Source organism: Zerene cesonia, chromosome 1 (genome assembly GCF_012273895.1).
Source record: "Zerene cesonia ecotype Mississippi chromosome 1, Zerene_cesonia_1.1, whole genome shotgun sequence".
NCBI classification, from domain to species: domain Eukaryota; kingdom Metazoa; phylum Arthropoda; class Insecta; order Lepidoptera; family Pieridae; genus Zerene; species Zerene cesonia.
The window spans coordinates 10,820,479-10,840,152 of NC_052102.1; the positions used below are offsets into that span (position 1 = coordinate 10,820,479).

General features: G+C 38.6%; 2 protein-coding genes across 2 annotated transcripts in view; one reads left to right on the forward strand and one right to left on the reverse strand.

The window, feature by feature from the left end:
- Positions 1 to 3,898, forward strand: part of LOC119838436 (lysosome-associated membrane glycoprotein 1-like) — a 19,155-nt gene extending 15,257 nt beyond the window's left edge. Inside the window, exons 6-8 of the mRNA XM_038364420.1 lie at positions 68 to 152; positions 2,223 to 2,372; positions 2,806 to 3,898. Coding sequence (XP_038220348.1) covers positions 68 to 152; positions 2,223 to 2,365 — 228 coding nt within the window. The 3' untranslated portion in view covers positions 2,366 to 2,372; positions 2,806 to 3,898. The remainder of the gene's footprint in view (positions 1 to 67; positions 153 to 2,222; positions 2,373 to 2,805) is intronic.
- A 9,487-nt stretch (positions 3,899 to 13,385) lies between these two features.
- The window catches only part of LOC119840235 (laminin subunit alpha-1), a 132,943-nt gene continuing 126,654 nt past the window's right edge, over positions 13,386 to 19,674 (reverse strand). Inside the window, exons 30-41 of the mRNA XM_038366788.1 lie at positions 19,383 to 19,619; positions 18,974 to 19,212; positions 18,392 to 18,630; positions 17,947 to 18,069; positions 17,454 to 17,645; positions 16,905 to 17,071; positions 16,439 to 16,588; positions 15,655 to 15,812; positions 15,252 to 15,491; positions 14,643 to 14,814; positions 13,934 to 14,087; positions 13,386 to 13,529 (exon numbers count right to left, since the gene is read on the reverse strand). Coding sequence (XP_038222716.1) covers positions 13,519 to 13,529; positions 13,934 to 14,087; positions 14,643 to 14,814; positions 15,252 to 15,491; positions 15,655 to 15,812; positions 16,439 to 16,588; positions 16,905 to 17,071; positions 17,454 to 17,645; positions 17,947 to 18,069; positions 18,392 to 18,630; positions 18,974 to 19,212; positions 19,383 to 19,619 — 2,082 coding nt within the window. The 3' untranslated portion in view covers positions 13,386 to 13,518. The remainder of the gene's footprint in view (positions 13,530 to 13,933; positions 14,088 to 14,642; positions 14,815 to 15,251; positions 15,492 to 15,654; positions 15,813 to 16,438; positions 16,589 to 16,904; positions 17,072 to 17,453; positions 17,646 to 17,946; positions 18,070 to 18,391; positions 18,631 to 18,973; positions 19,213 to 19,382; positions 19,620 to 19,674) is intronic.

The following is a 19,674-nucleotide window of genomic DNA, read 5'->3' on the forward strand; positions in this document are numbered from 1 at the left end:
GTGGCGCACGCCGCTGGCCGCGTCGTACCGCTGCGCGGCCGCCGCGCGCCTCAACATGACCGCGGAGGCGACCAGCGCGGTCGCCACGCTCACCGTCAGCCAGCTGCAGGAGGAGGCCTTCCGCGTCGCGCACGACGCCGCCTTCAGCGCGGGTGAGTCGGCTGCGGGGTGGGGAGTAGCCGGGGAGGGGGATTGTTAGCTGCGAGGCGGGAGGTGGTAGTCGACTGCGGGCCAGGAGTGGGGGGGTATTCAATTGCGGGGTCAGGGGGAAGTAGTCAGTGTCTCATCACACAACAATAAAAAATACAGTATAAATACTACTAACAATGTACAAACAATGAATAGATAGCTTGGTGTGTACTACATTGACATTTGACCTTGATAGCCAGATATCCAGTTGAATATTTACGATTGTAAATTAATAGCGAACAGTGAATCGTATGTTCGCTTTTTTCCTTTATTATTTCTCTAAATAGTTAAAAATCTTATTTCCTTTCTAGGGTCTGTAACTATCCGTGTACAAAATGTCATCCAAATCGGGTTAGTGGTTTAGTCGCGAAGGAGAGGCAGACAAGCTGACAGATTTGCTTTCGGGATTAGATTATGTTCGAAAAGATTTGGCGATTCATAGTGACTTAAGATGATTATGATCTTTACCATAAATATTGATAAAGAGAGTTCCGAGCCAATAACCTCGCTCGATCTCAATATGCTTTTGTAATCTTAATTTCTTAGTTCAAAGTTAATATGCGATATTATATGCTACACTTATAATGTAAACTAGCTGCGCCTCGTGGATTCACCCGCTTAACAAAGTCGGAATGTCCCAGTCATATCAGTGCGTGTCCCGTCAAAATCGGTCCAGCCGTTTCAGAGATCGGCCGGTGCAATTCGACGGGCAAAGATGTTAAAAATCTTATTTTGTACATGTATTGTATGTTATTATTTAGTGAAAAATACGGTTATTGCAATATAACAAACCGACTCTACGATTTTATTTATTAGTATATGTTTCTGTTGAATACATTTCAAAGAGACTTATTTAAAATTCATAATAAAGTTGATACAATAAATGTGATTACAATATTAATTAATGTTATTGAGCGATATCAACTCAGGGTTGCTGATAAGCACATTAGGTATTGGGTTTATAAATTTCCTGTTTTTCTCTCGTTTATAATATGAATAATAGAAAATGATTAGAAATGCGTGGGACTTCATTTGTGATTTGTTTTAGTTTAAAGTGTTGTTGGAGTGAGGACTTTTTAAAATTTGAATAGAAAAAGAAACGTTTATTTCAAGAGACAAGGTACACAACGCGAAAAGTAATAAAAAATAATAGTAAAATAAATACAGATAATAATGAAAAAATAAAGTGCAATAAAATTACTTTTTGTAATGTACATACATAGTTTTCGGTCGATCACTGGAGCAGTTTTAATAAAGAGTTTATATTATACTATTTCTATCTGTTTTGCGGTACTGTGGTACGCGCTGTTAATTTTTTAGCTTTTTTTTATTATTTTTGTAGATGACATAAAAAATATAGATACTTATCTTAGCATATAGCTTTTCCTTCGCGGCTTCGCTCGCGTAACCAAAGGACAGTTCAGATTCCCGTGATAAAATCGTATGTCGTTTATATCATTTCTCAAGATACTTTGCTGCCATCCAATTTCATCCTAATCAGTGCCAATGGTTTAAGCATGAAGAGGAGATATTAATTTTCGCATTTAGTAGAGATTGAATCATTCACGTTCTGTTATTTTGTTTTTCAATACGTTATTAAGTTTCACAGGTCAGTTCTTTGCTATCATTGTTATGTACATACTATCTGCGCCCCGCGGTTTCACCCGCGTAAGTCCGTATCCCGTAGGAAAAACGGGATAAAAAGTTGCCTATATGTTATTCCAGTTGTCCAGCTATCTACGTACCAAATTTCATTGCAATCGGTTCAGTAGTCTGCGTGAAAGAGCAACAAACACACACACATCCTTAAAAACTTTCGCATTTATAATATTAGTAGGATATTACATATGTAGAAATGTAAAATTGACTTTAAAAATAGCAACTACAGAGTTTCTTGCCGGCTCTTCTCTGGACAGTTTTCCGAACCGGTGGTAAATGTTACAACTGTGTTATGACGATTAAAAACTGCTCCCATAATAGAAGTCTTAATTGAATACATAAATGTCTGACTTTGAGTATTACTGGTGTTCCAGCTCGCGACTGCGGCGGCGGCGACGTCCCGGACGCGGTGCCGATCGCGGTGGGCTGCGCCCTGGGCGGGCTCGTGGTGGTGGTGCTCGCCGCCTACCTGGTGGGGCGCCGCCGCTCCGCCGCGCGCGGCTACCTCTCCATGTAGACTGCGGGTGAGTGGGGACTGGGGACTGGGGACTGGGGACTATGCAATAAGCCATGAAGGCTGTTGGAGATCGAGTTAGCTGTGAGGTGGAGTGGGGGGGTAGGCGAGGGAGGAGGGAGACTTAATAAATGATGACGTCAGTAGGAGATTGAATTAGCTGTAATTGTCGCTCAAGACCGTAGGTAATAAATTCCACGTGTTAGCAACTAGCTTTTCGCTGCAGTTTCGCTCGCGTAGCTAAAGGAGGAATGGACAGTCTGGGGTTGGTCCGCTTAGTACTCGTCCCCGTGGGATTTCCCATGTCTCGGGTAAACTACCTTGTATTTGTACCAAAATTTCATAAAATCAGTTTAGTGGCCGTGGTATCCGGGGCGCCACTTAATTTATATAATAATATATAAACCATTTCAAATTAACTTGATATTTATTTTCATTTACAGATCGCGTGTGCAGTGTCATCATATTATGTAGTAAACACATAGATCGGATAAAGTAATCACATAATAGCCTAAAAGTAAAACACATGTGAATATATCTTGCTCAACCAGGCGTCGTTCGGCCTCCCGTTTGTTAACACGCGAGACGCACTAAAGAAAATTTCCTAAAAAATATGTACGTGTAGATAGATTATTATTGAATCGTAGAAATAATAAATACAATATGAATATAATACTTGTAATGTTAGATGATTTTGATTTCGGTAATTTCATAATGTATGTTTTTTTTATTATAAGTTTAGGAAACAATGTGTTCTGTTATTAATCGACACAGTATAATGAATTATGTAAGAATTGAGTTCGAGTTCTGATTTGTAAGTATTTAATTGAATTTAATTTTTATTCAATAAAAATTAGGTTAAAAATTTAATAGTTTTTCATTTATCCATAGATTAAGAAGGTTGAGGTTCAGAATAATATCTAATAGATCATAAAAACAAATTCTAAACGTACTTGTATAAATTTCCCAAATGAAGAGTTCTCTACAAATAGCATATTGAACCTTTTGGTAAAATGTCAGATGACCATAGATAATTTATTCCAAGTTATTTAAAAATTGTCTTTGCCCTGGCAACATTTTATATAATCTGTGTCGATCAATAACAAGGCTCGTGATTGAATTTTAAGCTTGTATCGTCCCAATTTAGTAATTAATTCCAAAGATAATGGCATCGTTATACAAACGTATAATTATTTTTTGTATGGTGTAGGACATCGGTTTAGATTCTAAACTAATTATAATATGCAATGTTTGTTATAACCCTTTTGTTATGGCAAAAAAGCAGGTATTGCCTATTATATTTAGCGGAGCGAGTTAGAGTTCGCTTAATTTCAGGGTTGGAGTCGCTTAGAGCTTCGAGTTTTCGGTTTCGGAATTTGTTTTTTTACGTTCAACGCCTTGATAAAGTACAAATTATCCAATGTAGTGTAAAATTGTTATAATTAGGGCAATCTGATATCGATGTATCCCCCCCTTTTCCTCCTAAGCGACAAAAGGAATAATGTAAAAGGTGAAAATTAAACATTTTTTATTTCCAAAATTGTTTTATTACAAATCCCTAATACAATAAATATATACTTTATTATATACAATACTTATGTACAAACTTAATATTATGAACACGTTGAATATACAGTGTGTCCCCACTTGGCAATAAAATTGTATTAACAGAGAACCTGGGTTTGTTTGTAGTTAACGCCAAAACAACTGAACCTATTTTTTTTCATCATCAGTTTTTGTAAGTTGAACACTGAACACCTAAGTATCGTAAAAAATGATTGGACCATGATAAACATTGCTATTAAAATCAGAGACAGTTATTCATGTAAACTTACACGGATTCAAGTCATTTCAAATTGTAAAATATCCAATACAGAATAGAAGCAATTGATAGTGGATTTTCATGTTGCAGTTCTAGTTATAAACGACATACGAGACATAATTTTTCATTTGTTTAGTTATTAACATAAATAATAATGGTAAAACATTAAATATGACATTTCATGAATAGGCAAAATATGTATTGAAAACGGACATTGACCTCACAATAAGTGAAACAATTGACGTATTATGCTGACATGATTTTAAGAGCAACTACAGAGTTTCTTGCAGATTCTTCTCAGAAGAAACTGCTTTCCGAACCGGTGGTAAATGTTAAAACTATTGACGATTCAAAAGTGCTTCTATAAGCAGTAATTGAATAAATAAATGATTGGATTTGATTGAGGAACAGTATCAAAACATTATACGACGTAAGTCGAGGACTACCTCTATTCCGTAATCGTTTCGTCGTGAAAGAGACAGACATTAGTATTTATATAATTATACTTATAAGTATGGATAGCAGTGGGGACGGTCTAAATAGATCTGAATTCGCTTCTATCTATTAAAGCTGATCCCTAAATAATGGTATGTACAATTTGCGACACGTAAATGCAAAATTACATTTCTATAATAGTTATAATTTATGTAAAAATGGCTTTCATTTATACACTTCCTAGTATATGACTAAATGTTTTTAATGTGCGTTGAAAACTGACATATATATTTTTGATAAATGTGTTTCAAACAACTTTGAAAACAACTTTGTTAGAAATATATAAATTTACAATCTTTATCGTTCTATATTATATTTCTGAGTATTAAATCAGTTGATTTATAAAGTAATGACTTGGTGAATAAAAATAAATGTTTCAATTATTTTATGGCGCTCTAATAATATTTTAAGCCTTTTATATTTTCGAATCAGCCTGAGGAATATATATCTAATGGTTAATGGTTAAGATCCAATAGTGTTTTATAGATTTATCAAATAAGTGTCAAAGCAAATAAATTTGCATTATAAGCAAAACATTATAAATCTTCTATTTAATTGACTTGGCGATGATTCTCAACGACTTTGTTTATGTGGGTAAAGTTTATTCTTACGTTTATTGTAATTATTATTACAGAATACTGGTTTGTGATATATGTACCTACCTATATACATTTGTTTTAAACTAGCTTATTTAAGTATTATTTATATTTTTTGTGTGGGCAAGGTGAAATCACAGTGGGCGTGGACAACTAACCAGCTCGTGGGTGTCTATGCAAGATTTCGACACTCGAAAAAAATGTGAAATCACAGCAGTGGTGTTGCATAAATAATTATAATTAATTTGTCGAGTTTGTTACAACAAATAGCCTCTAGACAGCCTCGTTAGGATTGTTTATTTATAGAGTAAAATTTTTTGTTTATTACTTTTTCTCTTAAAAGAATGTAATATTAGTAACTTGAGTTTTACTACGTTGTTCAAACACCTTGTATTAAAATTTGGACATGGACATGGAGGTGTGCATGATGTGTTTTCTTTCTTTTGGGATATATAATAACTGGAATATCATAATTATCCTTAACTAAAATGACTGTTCTTATTACTACTTATTTATATAATACAAATGCTAAAATATTATTCGATTTTTTAGACTATTGTGAGTTCGTGGATTCCATTCATATCGAAGATATTCTTGGTTCATATTTAAGTACTCGTATTTAAGTAATATCGTAGAATAAGTAACTAAGTACATCATATATTTTACTGTCGCAATAATTCCATTCATATTGTGATGTAATAAAGTTTAAAATGATATCGACTAAAAGTCGAATCATCCATAGCACAATGCGCTTTGTCACAAAGACAATGGGTTCAAAATTGCATAACTTCTTGTATTACGATGTGGGACACGAATCTAATAGAACATGGTGCAGTGACTCCATTTCAGGCCAGTCTTTCTTAACTCCACCGACGGACACTTCTCGTATGCATCCTTTAAAGTTTTCTCTGCTTTCCGCCGCGTCCCCGGCGCCCTCTGTAATAAAAAAGTTAGAATTCAATTTATGATTTATATGAGTATATTCTTAGGGAGGAAGCAATTAACTTGCTCGAAGGATTGGGTCCATCCTGGAAATCCTAAAAAAATAAAGAAATTTCTTATGAGAATGAGATATAATATAAACTAACTCACTTTTTAGTCCCTTAATTTTTTCGAGTATATTCGATGTTAGACAAAAGTTTAAATTTTAAATAATAAGAAAAGTGTTCTCTAGCATTTTTGATGTCGAAATGTGAAAAGGGAATTTCAAGTGGGGACAACAGAGACTATTAATTTCACAGAATAGCCCAATAGTGTATGAAATAATGTTTGTTAGTAATTAAGTGTCGTGTGCGTGTTTAGAGTGAAGACCACGTGAACCTTGATGAACATAGAGTAGGATGTCCTGCTGTTAGGCTGATATCCGTAGGATTGCTGGCCACAATTGGAAATAAAGAGTCAACGACCGGACTCAGTGGCGTGCCTTAGGAGAGGCCTATCCAACAGTGGATAGCGAAGGGCTGATAATGAGCGTGAGCGTCTTAACATTGCTGATATGGGTAATAAACCCCACCGGCTATTATTCCGGTGTCAGCAATATTTTGCGTATAACGGGTTGTTTTTGTAGTTCACGGGCTTCTCTCTCAATGGTCGCAACATCACCTAAGCTACGGAAGGGTCAGATCTGCCGGCTGAGTCCGAGAGACTAGTAACGCGCAGGGTGCAGGGGACAAATCCCAACTTATACTTGAGCATCAATTATATTGTGTAATTGTGTAATGCTTAAGAGTTAAAAGTAATAAACAAGTAATAATCAAAGTATTCCGTGTATTATAAACACAAACACGCGCCAAGTTAACAGGGCGTACCTGGCAGGCCCGCGATATAGAGCGGCGCGGGGTGCGCGGCGGCGGCGAGCAGCGCGGGCGCGGCGCGCTCGTCGGCCGCGCCGTCCAGCGCCAGCGCCAGCGCGTGCGGCGCCACGCGCGCGCGCACCGCGTGCCACGCGCCGTCGCACGCCGCGCCGCCCCACTCCGCGCGCGCGCCCCACGCGCTCAGCACCACCTGCCGGGACATCGCATTTATAATAAGCCATCAGTTTTATTGGACATAGATCGATATTAAATATTACTATGCCACTAGATCTATTTTTTTTCCAATATGATCATATAGTAATATAATTGTAATATGGCAACTATATGTGTAGCCATTAGGTGAACAAATGGTTATACATATTGTTGAGTAATAAAATCGATAGCACGATTGAAATTGACTTGAAAATGTAATCTGATGCAATTGAATACGTAAGTCGTGTAGATAGTACGCCTAGTGCGCCTTAAGAATTTAATAGTATCATTATAGACAGTGTTTGTTAGTGTTCTATATTTTTATAAAACATAATAACTACACACCAAGTTCAGGTTAAAAGCATAATACCGCAGACGGGCAGCGACTCAGTTCACTCGAAGCAACGCCCGAGTTAACACGCGGCATTAATTTAGCAGTCAATAAATTGTTCCAATTATCCCAGTTATTTTATTTCTAATCGGGCGACATAATACAGTCAACTAAATTCACATAGAAACTGTTTTTTTAACACGAAACTTCTCTTCTCAAGTATCTAGCTAGAACATTTCAAAAGACATGCTATTTTGAACTTACCACGCCGTTTTTAAGTTCAAGCGTAGCTCCACCCCCCGACATAATGAGGCCGTTGGGAGAAAATGATCGGAACTGAAGCCGCACCTCCACAGTTTCTAAGTCTTCACTCCACCACTTGCTAGACCACACTGCATACGCATCCCCTGAAACATTTACGGTACTATATGCATTACTAATTAGTAATAGTTTGTGATTTAATAAGTAGTTATCCAAAAATGTTGTTAGCCCAATATTGCAGGACCATTTTGTAAGCACCCTATATGACGGGGGCACCCTAGCTAACATTTTATAAGTATACTGAGTAGGTGTTGTAGTTTATGGCATTAAAAACTCATACAATCAAACATCTTAATAGAACATGTTAAAGACAATATAATCCTAATTATTTACACCTTTTTCCCATAGACCCAGAAACCAACCCGCGTAAGTCCGTATCCCGAAGGAATATCGGGATAAAAAGTTGCCTTTATGTTATTCCAGTGGTCCAGCCATCTACGTACCAAATTTCATTGCAATCGGTTCAGTAGTTTTTGCGTGAAAGAGCAACAAACACACACACATCCTTACAAACTTTCGCATTTATAATATTAATAGGAAATAGGATAACAAAAGAATAAAATCGAAATTAATCATTTATTTATCACTACAAATACACGTATTTATATACCAGCAAAATAAGCGCCCCTCTCAACGCTCGGGAAGCATTGCCCGACCGCGGCGTGCGCGCGCGCGTCCCGCACCAGGTCCTCCGCGCGCCCGCACACGCGCACGCGCCGCACGCACCCGCGCAGCCCGCCCGCGCGGACCACCTGCATACATACATACATACATGAAAAATCACGGTATGTAAGTGGGTCAATTCAATTGAAAATTAAAAAAATAAAAATGCAATGCACTTATGTATATCCTCGCGACTCGCGTTTGACTTGAAAATATTATGATATTTTACTTCTACCTACACTTATTTTTTCTAATGCACAAAAATCATGCTTGGCATGAAATCCCTCCTACGCTTGTTAACATTTTTTTTTATTAAGTATATTTTATTTTACCTGCGTTTTTTTTCCCAAAAACTAACAACGAAACCACCGAAACTATTTTATATAAACATTTATTGTTCAATAAAAAAGTACATAGCCATGATATCGCCTGATGAAAAATTAGAATGTGTCCAAAACAGAGAGAGAGATTTACTCTGCGATTAAGGTTTTCCATAAATAAGCGTCGGGAACAAACGTCGAAGCAAGCTCCAGTCTCATGTAGTTCAAATACATAATATCCAGTCGAACAGCTTTGTCCAGGTACATAGTAGTGTGGGCTCACCGCTTGCGGCACGTTCGGCAGCGCAGCGGGCAGGCCGCCCACGTAGAGGCGCGCGGCGCGGGAGTGCGGGGGCGCGCGCCCCGCCGCCGCCGCGCCGCCGTGCGACAGCGCGATCCGGTTGCGAGATATGCGCACTGATATCTGCACAAACACGTTATTAATTTATACATCAAATTTAGTTAATATATCTATTCAGATTCTAGGACTGTTGCACGAGATTCGCAATGATATAGATATATAAACATTACGATTTCGAAGTGAAAGGTTGCCATATACTTATTTAAGAAATCCATTCCGTTCCAGTATAAATACTAGGTACTATGTGAGATCCATACTGATGTGTATACAATTACATTATAATTTTAATGTGAACATGGTTATTTAAGTTATCAATAAGTTAAAAAAGAAAGGAGATAATTGTTGATAAGTTAAGAAATGAATAATAATAAAAAGGAAACCTACTTGATTCCGTACGATGCGCAACAATTCTTTAACAATACAATAAAAACATGCCACAATTTTAACATTTATAAAGCATTTTCATTTTATTATTATACTATAAATATAGGTGCGCCCAAAATCAATTTTATAATAATTCATAATACTAGCTCACCGATCTCCAAGTGCCATCAGCGAGTAAGGTGGGCAGTGTGACCTCCTTCCTCTTCCGGCCGCGAACGATGAGGCGCACTTTGCCTTCGTGCAGCACCAGCGCCGTGTAGTGCTTCGGTTTCAGTTTCGATCCCTGGAACGTTTAATAATTACTATCTGTACATCTTAATTATTAAAAATGAAAACTAAATAATATTTTTCATACCGACGTTCAACAGGGTCATCTATTTGTAAATAAAATAATTAACTCATTTAAAAAAACAAATTTTTTCATGTCATAGCGGGCAACTGAGCTGGTACTTCGTTTGATGGTAAGCGATCATAATCGCCTATAAACATTCCCAGAGGTAGGTGTCTCTGCGAATTCCCGCTAGGAGGAATAAGGAAAGAATTGACAACTGGAAAGAAGGAATGAAATAAGAAGGATGTGGAAAATGAAACGGGACTCCTATCTATTTCTCATGACTGATATTTACCTAAGAAATTTTGGAAATGTCATACGTTTATTCTTACACTATTTAAAATTAAAAGACATAGCAGCATGACATCCAGATAATTATAAATTTAATATGGAAAAAATTCCTCTGTTTTCCTTGACATATTAATAGGTACTAACCGGTATCAAAAACACCAGACCCTCGGTGGCGAAGGTCCTTATCTGCAATGTTATAGAGAACTCTGCCTTCGCCCCTTGTCGAGGCAGTTTGAGAGACGCGTAACTACCGGGCGTGTCTCCGAATTTCACTGCGCCCGCTTCCACTGTATACGATGACATCTGAAATTATTATTCAGAGTTAAATATATTTATTCACTAGCTGCGCCCAGCGTTTTCACCCGCGTAAGTCCATATCCGTAAGAATATCGGTTTAAAAAGTTGCCTATATGTTATTCCAGTTGTCCAGCTGTCTACGTACCAAATTTCATTGCAATTGATTCAGTAGTTTTTGCGTGAAAGAGCAACAAACACACCCACATCCTTACAAACTTTCACATTTATAATATTAGTAGGATATTACATATGTAGAAATGTAAAATTGTCTTTAAAAATAGTAACTACATAGTTTCTTGCCGGCTAGGATTTATTTACACTTCAACAAAAGTGTGACAAAATGGAACCGCTTTATGGCAAGTTCAGGCTTTATACGTCTTCTTGTTAAAATGTTAAACGTCACCGTCAACGTCACGTTTATTATTATATATAATGAAAAAAAAGAAGATAAATTGTTTACCTTACTGCAGAGCGCGGCAGAGTCTGCCTGCGGCTCGGGGGGCGGGTCCCCGCGCGCGCCGCCCTCCGCCCGCCCGAGGCGCGCGTCGCCCCACACCTGGCCCTCTTCCAAGCCTAGTAGACTGCAATGGGAAACAGAATACCATTGCCATCATCAAATAATATATATAAAATTGAAATATAGTGTTATCTAAAGGCTCAGATTATTATTAGTATTAAGTAGACTTAAATTTAAGCCAAACATTGCAGGTTGATTTTGAAGAATGGGTTAAAGTTCTAAGTTTAAAATTTCATGCATATTTTTAGCGTTGTTGGCAATTCGAGCAGTTGAGATTGGTACAAATCATTTCAATTTTAATGTTTAAATAGTAATTTTAATACAGTCATGTCAGAACTGCTTAACGGGTCCTCATGAACTTTGGTTGGGAGATAGTTTAGTCTTTAATTATAAGCTACATTTAAATGGCATATGGCCTATTATTATAGTTCACCTGGAATCCACAATGAAGTCCATAATGGTACCAACAAACGCCTGCGCCGGTAAGTCAATGGTAGTAGAGCGCTGCGAGGGCGGAGCCCCGCCGAGGTACAGGCCGCGAGGGCGAGAGGCGAAGCCGCCACCAGCTAGTGACCCGCTACCAACTAGCTTTTCGTCCAACCACACTTCTAGCTGAAATTGTTTTATTATTTACTAGCTGTTCGCTCCGGTTTGGCCTGTGGTTCATATATAGTCTATATCACTCAGTAAAGTTGCAGCTTTCTAAGGGTTAAAGATTTTTGAAATCGGTCCAGTGATTTTTACGCGAAAACGTTACAAACACACAAATACCACAGTTTCCTCTTTATAATATTAGTTTAGAAAAGCTTTAACAACCAGTTTAATTAAACTAGAACAGAGGGTTTTTGCTTACGCAAGGAAGATTGCAAGCAATATATTTTTTTATATTGCAAGTATTAAGGTTGAAATAAAGGTGATATTGTGGAAATATTTTTCGAGAATTTAACATTTATAAGGAGGTGGATCATTACAAACCTAAATATTAGCTATAACCCCTTGTATGAATGAATTTATAATATACAGTTTAAATAACGTAATAAGTGAAGTGATAAAGAATAAATAAATGTTTTTTAATGTTTGGTTGGTTTCTAACGAACTAAATAATAAGTTATATCCCCCTCACAACTTATAAATAAATCTATAATACACAATTTAAATAATGTAATAATACTCGTGATACAGTACCTGTTTGTGCGCACGCACAAGGCGCACGGCGTGCAGGCGGCCGTCGTCTAGGCGCGTGCCGTTGGCGCGCACGCGCATGGCGCCCTTGCCCGCCGCGCCCTGCACTTCTAGCTCGCCTGGAAGATATACAGATACACACATGTGATTTCAGATTTGACAATGAATATATCTAGCTGTTTTAACATTCATTTACGAGAAAGCAGAAGTGTTGATATGAAATTACATTTGATATACATTTATACAAGGGAGTGTATTGTATATCTCTGATGCTGTGAACTAATTTCAGAACTGAAAAAAAATTAATCATCAGCACAATCAAAATCAAAACATTATTTTGTAAATCGAACCGTTTTATAACCAATATATAAGTTTAAACTAACAAATACACACCTTTAACAATAGCTATCACTAAATAATGTCCATCATCGCCATCATCATCATCATCCACTTCGTTGGAGCCGGCTACCGGTGCCCGGTACAGCAGCAGGCCCGATGGTGACCTCGTCCTGAAGGATATGCCTAAGGAGGTCTTCCGCCTGATCGCTGGTGACGCCATTTCTATATAACCTTCGCCTCCGAAGATAGCTGAACGTAGAATCTATAAAGAAGATTAAAATATACTAACATATCTTGTAAAGTAATGAAAAAAAAATTATCGTTATAAATAAAGCTCTATTGAAAGAGGTACATTGTAAATGTCAAACATAAGTTAATAATTAAGTTATTAAACATAAGATTGAACCATTAGTTTTCGAATAAATGATATGCGATCTTCTTATCAAACATTTTAAACTACTCATTGTCATTTACTCAATAATTTATAAACATATTTTTTTTTATTAATATGGGATAAATAGGATATAGGATAAATTTTTGCATTATATAACTCATTTATTTTTAAGCTACTTATATATATGTATGTATCCTTTTTGTTGACAGTAAAATTTTTATTATTATTATTTATTATTATAAGGATAGAAATAAAAAAATACTAGTATACCTTAGTAGTACATCCTGGTTCGACGCCATGTCTGTGCGGCGTGTCCAGCAAATCGTACCCCTCCCTATCCACAGTGAGAGCTCCAAGACATCCCATTAACGCTGGCGGGCGCTCTCCCGCGGGGACTTCGCCCCCGGGTGGTGCGCCCCCCAGCCAGTACTCCGCAGCTTGCAGGTCGGGCAGCAGGGCCGCGTCTTGCACCGGCGGTGACGGCGAGCCCAGTGTTTCCTCGCCGTTCACGCGCAGGCTGCCTGGGGACGGACGCGCTTACATACGTGTCTTTTAACGATCACTTCATGTAGATATATATACGTATACCCTCGTAGATAAAATAATATTCATTTTGTTTTCCTATTGTAGATAGATTTTTAATTTGTGATTGGAATTTTGTTATTTAAATTATGTGTTTTAGCAGACTTCACTATCCCAAAGTCGTTTATGTTATACCAAAACGAATAGTACTCGTTATAAATGCAAGACATTTGAGAGTACCCCTGTACTTGTATACGATTTATCGGTACTAATATCGTATCACTTTCTCTAACTCCTGATAATTAACTTTCACCTGCTTCGATCCAAAGGCTATTATTGTGTATAGTGTATGCAAGTTCTTGTCTCCAATGACAGCATGCAGCTAGCTCGCAACAGTACCTCTCTCCAGGCCGCTGAAGACGCGCGTGGCCTGCACGTGCGCGCCGGCGCCGTCGCAGTGCGCGCCGCTCGACGCGATCTCCAGCCGCGCGCCGCCGTACTGCACCGCGAACACCACGCGGCACGCGCGCAGCCACACGCTCACTGACCGGTTCTGACGATGTATAGACGCATACACATATATTATATGATTCGTTATAATTTGTACAGTCTCCGGCAGGTTTTTTACGTGTACACGAATTTTTTATGTCTTATGATACAACACCCCCACAGAAAACCAACGGAAATAGTAGCGCAAATAGAGCCGAAGGTCCGTATCCTTTTCCTCACTATTGCCGTCCATTACTTCTTTCCAGTCGTCAATCGTTTCCTTGCCCCTTTCCACTTAAAAGTGGGCAGCGCTTTCGCAGAGGCACTTAGTATACTTAAAGAGTTAATTACTATTTTTGAAGAAATGTAGGCTATTCTTCTTCTTATGCAATTGTTCGTTGGCATAAATTTATTTATTTTTAAAATCTTTTTATGAATAGAACACGTTTTGTGCTCTTAAGTATAATACTATTGTTATATTTTTTAATTGCATGTTTGCATGCTTCTTACAAACAAAAATAATGATACCAGCTTCAATATTCAAAATTGACGTAGCTATTCTGTAAGCCCTGAATAACAACTATCTATTTCTGTAGTATCCGGTACGTCAGATACTCACATTAACAGTGTCCAGGGCGAGGAACAGCAGCGCATCGTGGTCCCGCGTCCGGAAGGTAAAGGAGAGTGTGAACCGGCGCCGGTCCGCGGGGCGCAGGCCCGAGCGCCGCACCGCCGCGTAGCCCGCGCCGCTGAACTGCACTAGCGTCGACCCGCGGGATTGGCTGATGCGCCTGTACAAAACGGTAATGAGCATCTTCATATCACGACCAACATTCATAATAATCCCATCTATCCCCACCATCACAATTAAGAACTCGTACCAAAGTTAGAAATTAGAATTCAATATATTTAGCCGTCCTTTGGTTTTATAGATTACGCTACAAGATGTCCACGATTCACTTTTTTATTGCAGAAAAGGCAAACTACGCAAACGTTATTATTAACTTAAAAAAGGAGTTGGGCGACCAGTTGTTAGACGGTCACTTCTTTTTTGATTCCCTTAATGACAAATAGAATTTTTCTCGAAGCAATTCATACTTGCCCAGTCACTTCATCTATTTGGATAAAAACATAGTAATAATAATAGCAATGTATTTGGTTGCCGAATTACACACACATATCTTGCTCCTGATTGTTGCTAAAATTGTAGCTAAAACAAAATACATACCGATGTGTACATCCAATGCACTTAGCATTCGCCGGTTGCTTGCTAAACGCCCACAAGCCCAACGCGCCGCTGTCGTCTCGCAGCGCGTGCACGCAGCCGGGCAGCGGCGCCACGCTCTCACCCAGCCATAGCAGCGACGATCGGAGCGATCCAGCGCTCGCGGCGCTTGATGTGGAGTTGCTGGAGGATATTGCAGCGCTGCCGGAGCGCTCGACGCGTAATCGCACTGTTGTCCATACTCTGGAATATACGACGTAACTTGTAAGAACTGGAATGACTTAATCTAAGCACAGATAACATAATACTACGTTTAAGCAATACACGATTAAACCGTTTTTAAATAGTCGGAACTAGATCAAGTTTAGGCAATAAACCAATAATAACACATCACAAATTAAGGCACCTCTCTATATCAATGGTATACGCTGTATGATCCGCGTCATCCATCGTGGACTGCAGAGGCTCGGGGTGCAGAATGACCCCCTCCTCTCCCCCCACGTTCCACGTCAGTCGCAGCCGGTTGTTCACCACAGACAGACGCATGTAGCGATCTGTTGCTTCCTGGATATCACAATAAACAGGTTTATTTTAAATTATAGTGGAGATAAAGAAATGTTTTTTCCGGAGAAGGTACCTACTAAAATTTCGACAATAAGTCTCGATCGGCTGACATATTATATCACTTTATAGAAATGACTTGAGAACGTGATCGGTCTAATTGATATTTTTTATAAGACCATGAAAGAAAAAGCCATTTATTTATTTGGCTGTTTTGACCACTAATATTTTATTTGTATAGGATCGATTCGATTGTATGTTTGTTTCTTTTTTGATATTGTGCCACTGTCAATAAACGAAATTAAATTCGTTTTCTTTGATCAAGTATCAATTTTGTATCAAACCATTTTTTAACTGTTAAATATAATTCCACAGCAAAGGAGTTGGAATTCATTTATTACTAGCAGTCCGCCTTGGCTTCGCCCGTGGTACATATATATCCTATAGCCATACGTTCCATAGACTATAAGTTCCTGAGATTAGTGCGTTCAAACAAATAAACAAACAAACAAACTCTTCAGCTTTATAATATTAGTATAGATGTGCGTTGGAAGAACAATAAGGTCTCTATCATGATGGAGACTATATTTTGGGTTGACTATAGTTTGAATTATTAAAATAAGGTCAACCTGATCTTGCATAAAGATGAGCGTTCCATCTTCCACATCGCCATCGAAGCTCACAGCTAGTGACAGTCGTGTGACAGCTGGCGCGTTCCACACCACGTACGCGCGCGCGCACCCTGCGCCTGATGCCGGGGAACGGACGGATACTGTAATCTATGGAGATAAATTGATAGTGTGGAGAGAAAATATAACTAAACTAAATATGACAATACAACTCTAAGGATAAAGTGATAAATGGAGTAAGGAACTAGTCCATGCGTCGTCAAAAATTACTTCTCCTAGTGAAGTTATATCTCTCAAAGAAGGTCGTTCTTGTGTTACGGCAATTTAAATATTGAATTAAAAAGATTTAATGTATTATTTGAAGAATGAGATAAAAGGTCAAAACTTTAACATCTACATTATATTCTTAATAGATGCAGTTTACTGACTTCACAATGTCCAAAAATTTTATAACAGACTAGCTCACCGTGCTAGCGGCGTGTCTCGCGCGCTCCACTCGCTCTCTCAGCGCTTTCAGCGCTGGCTCCAGCGAGGCGGTCGCGGCGGAGTGTTCTCGCGCGCGAGCAGCTGCAGCCGCTGCAAGCGCTTCCGACACCTCCGCGCCGCGCAGCGTGTTGCCGCGGATTTGGGACACTAAATATTAAGTAAAGTTCGTCTATCTTAATACTCAACAAGAGACACCAACGATGTATAAAAAAAATATCAATGTTTTAACAACATGTTTAATTATTCATTTAGGTAACTACTACAATACCACAAAACATTAATTTTTACATTTCGCTAGTTATGCACTTTTCATGGCGACGAAGTCATGTTGGTACTCAATATAAAATGTATTAATGAGGGTTACCTCTACCTGTAATGATTTATACGACAGTATAAAAGGGGCTACATTTATTTAATACGTTAATTTTCCTGCTTTTCCAAAAGCGAAACATATTCTTTGTTTTGGAAGGGATGGAAGTGGTCCACCAAGACTTTATTATTAAATACAACTTCAGTCATTGACACTTACCATGTTCCTCAGCGGCACCCAGAGCTGTATCCCCCAGCCGCTGCAGCGCTGCCAGTTTCCGCCGCAAGTGGTAGCGCACCCGCCTCCTCAACTCTGCCGCTTCATCATACAGCGACCTCGACACAGCGAACACGCGTTCCGCTTGCTCGCCAGCGCTGCGAAGCGATGTAAGCGCTCCCGTTTCTGTACTACCTTGAATTTAATATATGCAATTATTAAAAGAAAACGAAATGGAATAAATAACCGTCCTTCAGACACAGTCAAGTGAATACAATTTAAAAAGGTTACAGTGTAATGGTTGTTTTAAACATTTGCCTCAACAAAAAGATTAGAACAAATTAAAGCGTTCAAACTGTCGCTTCATTTCAAGCTCTCAATGTCAGATAATTTCCTTTTTTTCTACAGAAAAAAGGCCAAAAAAAATCTTAAAATTATCTCACAGATAAGAAAAAATCAACCGATAATTTGTATAGTAAACTACGAATATATTTACTAAGGCCAGCCGCAGCAGTGGACGCCCCAGAGGCCAGCGAGCGCTCCCGCCAGCCCAGCGCGCGCAGTCCCACGCTCGCCGTGTCGATACCACGTGCCGCACTCTCTACCCCACGTCCTAGTTCTGTAAATAACACGTATTATTGTGAAATAATAAATATATAATGATAAACCAAATACATAACACTTGTACGTATTTTATCATTTGTCAATAAATTATTTTACTTACAAACATTACTAATAATCGGACAGCATATAGCGAGCGTATTGAAAACGACCTAGGAGGAAAGTCATAAGTTATCAATAATTGCTTATTTTTCTATTACAAAATCATAATTTATCCGGTAAATTGAAACATTGAAACTAGCTTAAAAATATAAAATCACATATGCTGTGACTGAATCCAATATGCCTATATAAAATTTCGCATAGACTTTCTTACTCACCGGAAGATTTCATCAGCACGGCATTGCCACGTCGCTTTAAGTCCTCAGAAGCGGCCCAATGCGCATTCGCCGTGTCGATCAAGGGCTGCGGTCCGCGGGCCAGCTGCACGGCCGCGGCGGTCGCGGCGGTCGCGGCGTCAGCAGCCGCGTCAGCTTCTTTCACAGCTTTGCTGACTTCGGACCAGGCGCCTGCCGCTTGTACCCCGAGAGATGCCGCTGCTCGTGTGCCAGCGAAGAGACTAGAAGAGAGAAAGTTAGAGACTAAAATTTGTCTTTAATTATATTTAATGTTAAAAAAATGACGATGTAAGGATTTAATTCTTGGAGGCCATGTTTGTATGATATGTATTATCAAATTTATTAGTGTGAAGAGATAGAAAGTCTTTTAGTATACATACAGGCGAAAGTAGATGTTCCAAAGAATCACTAATAAATAAAGCGAAATAGACACCAAAAATATGTTAATAAAGACATCTTAAATAGTTACTTACAGTTATATGAAGATGAAAAAACGTATTGTATGTTTTCATAATTTAACCTGTCAAAGATGGATGCCAGTGAATAAAAATACAAAACAATTACTTTTTATATTCCTTCGCTTTTTCCCCAAGCATCGCGACGTGTTTTTCCACTGCATCCAGGTACTTCTTCTTGTAAGCTGGTGTAAGGTTGTACAAAATACCCTCCTTCTCTTCAGTCGCAGCAGTGAGGATTCGGAGTTGTTCAATCGTTTGTGGGAAATTGATGGCCAGGTTTCTGCTCTGCGAAATTGCTGTTTTTGCTTCTTCGGTGAAGTTTGTGGTTGGTTGTTCTGCGATTTCCTGAAAAGAGACCATATTTTATTATGTAACATAGCATGTAGGCCATATTGTTGAACAAAATAATTCATTGCCACTATGAAAATAACTTTCGTCGCATTACGCGATTCCATTTTTTGCGATGCAGTATATTTGCCACGTAAATAAAGAACTATATAAATAGGTATACTTACTTCTAGCATGACTCGACACTTTGAACCCAAGTCCTTCAACCTGATCAAAGAGGGAACTACTCTCTTCTTCAGCTCGCTGACTTTATCTCCCGCCCCCCACACAGCTTCCGCCAATTTCGAAATATCGTCCATCTTGTTTTCCCATTCGTCCAACGACGCTTGCATTTTATGAACGCGTCGATACATATCTTCAATACGATAGGAGTATTCATGGATTGATGTTGATTGTAGGTTCGCCTTATAAAAGAATAATTCAGTATTACTCATTGTTATAAACGTTTTTTGAGTAATT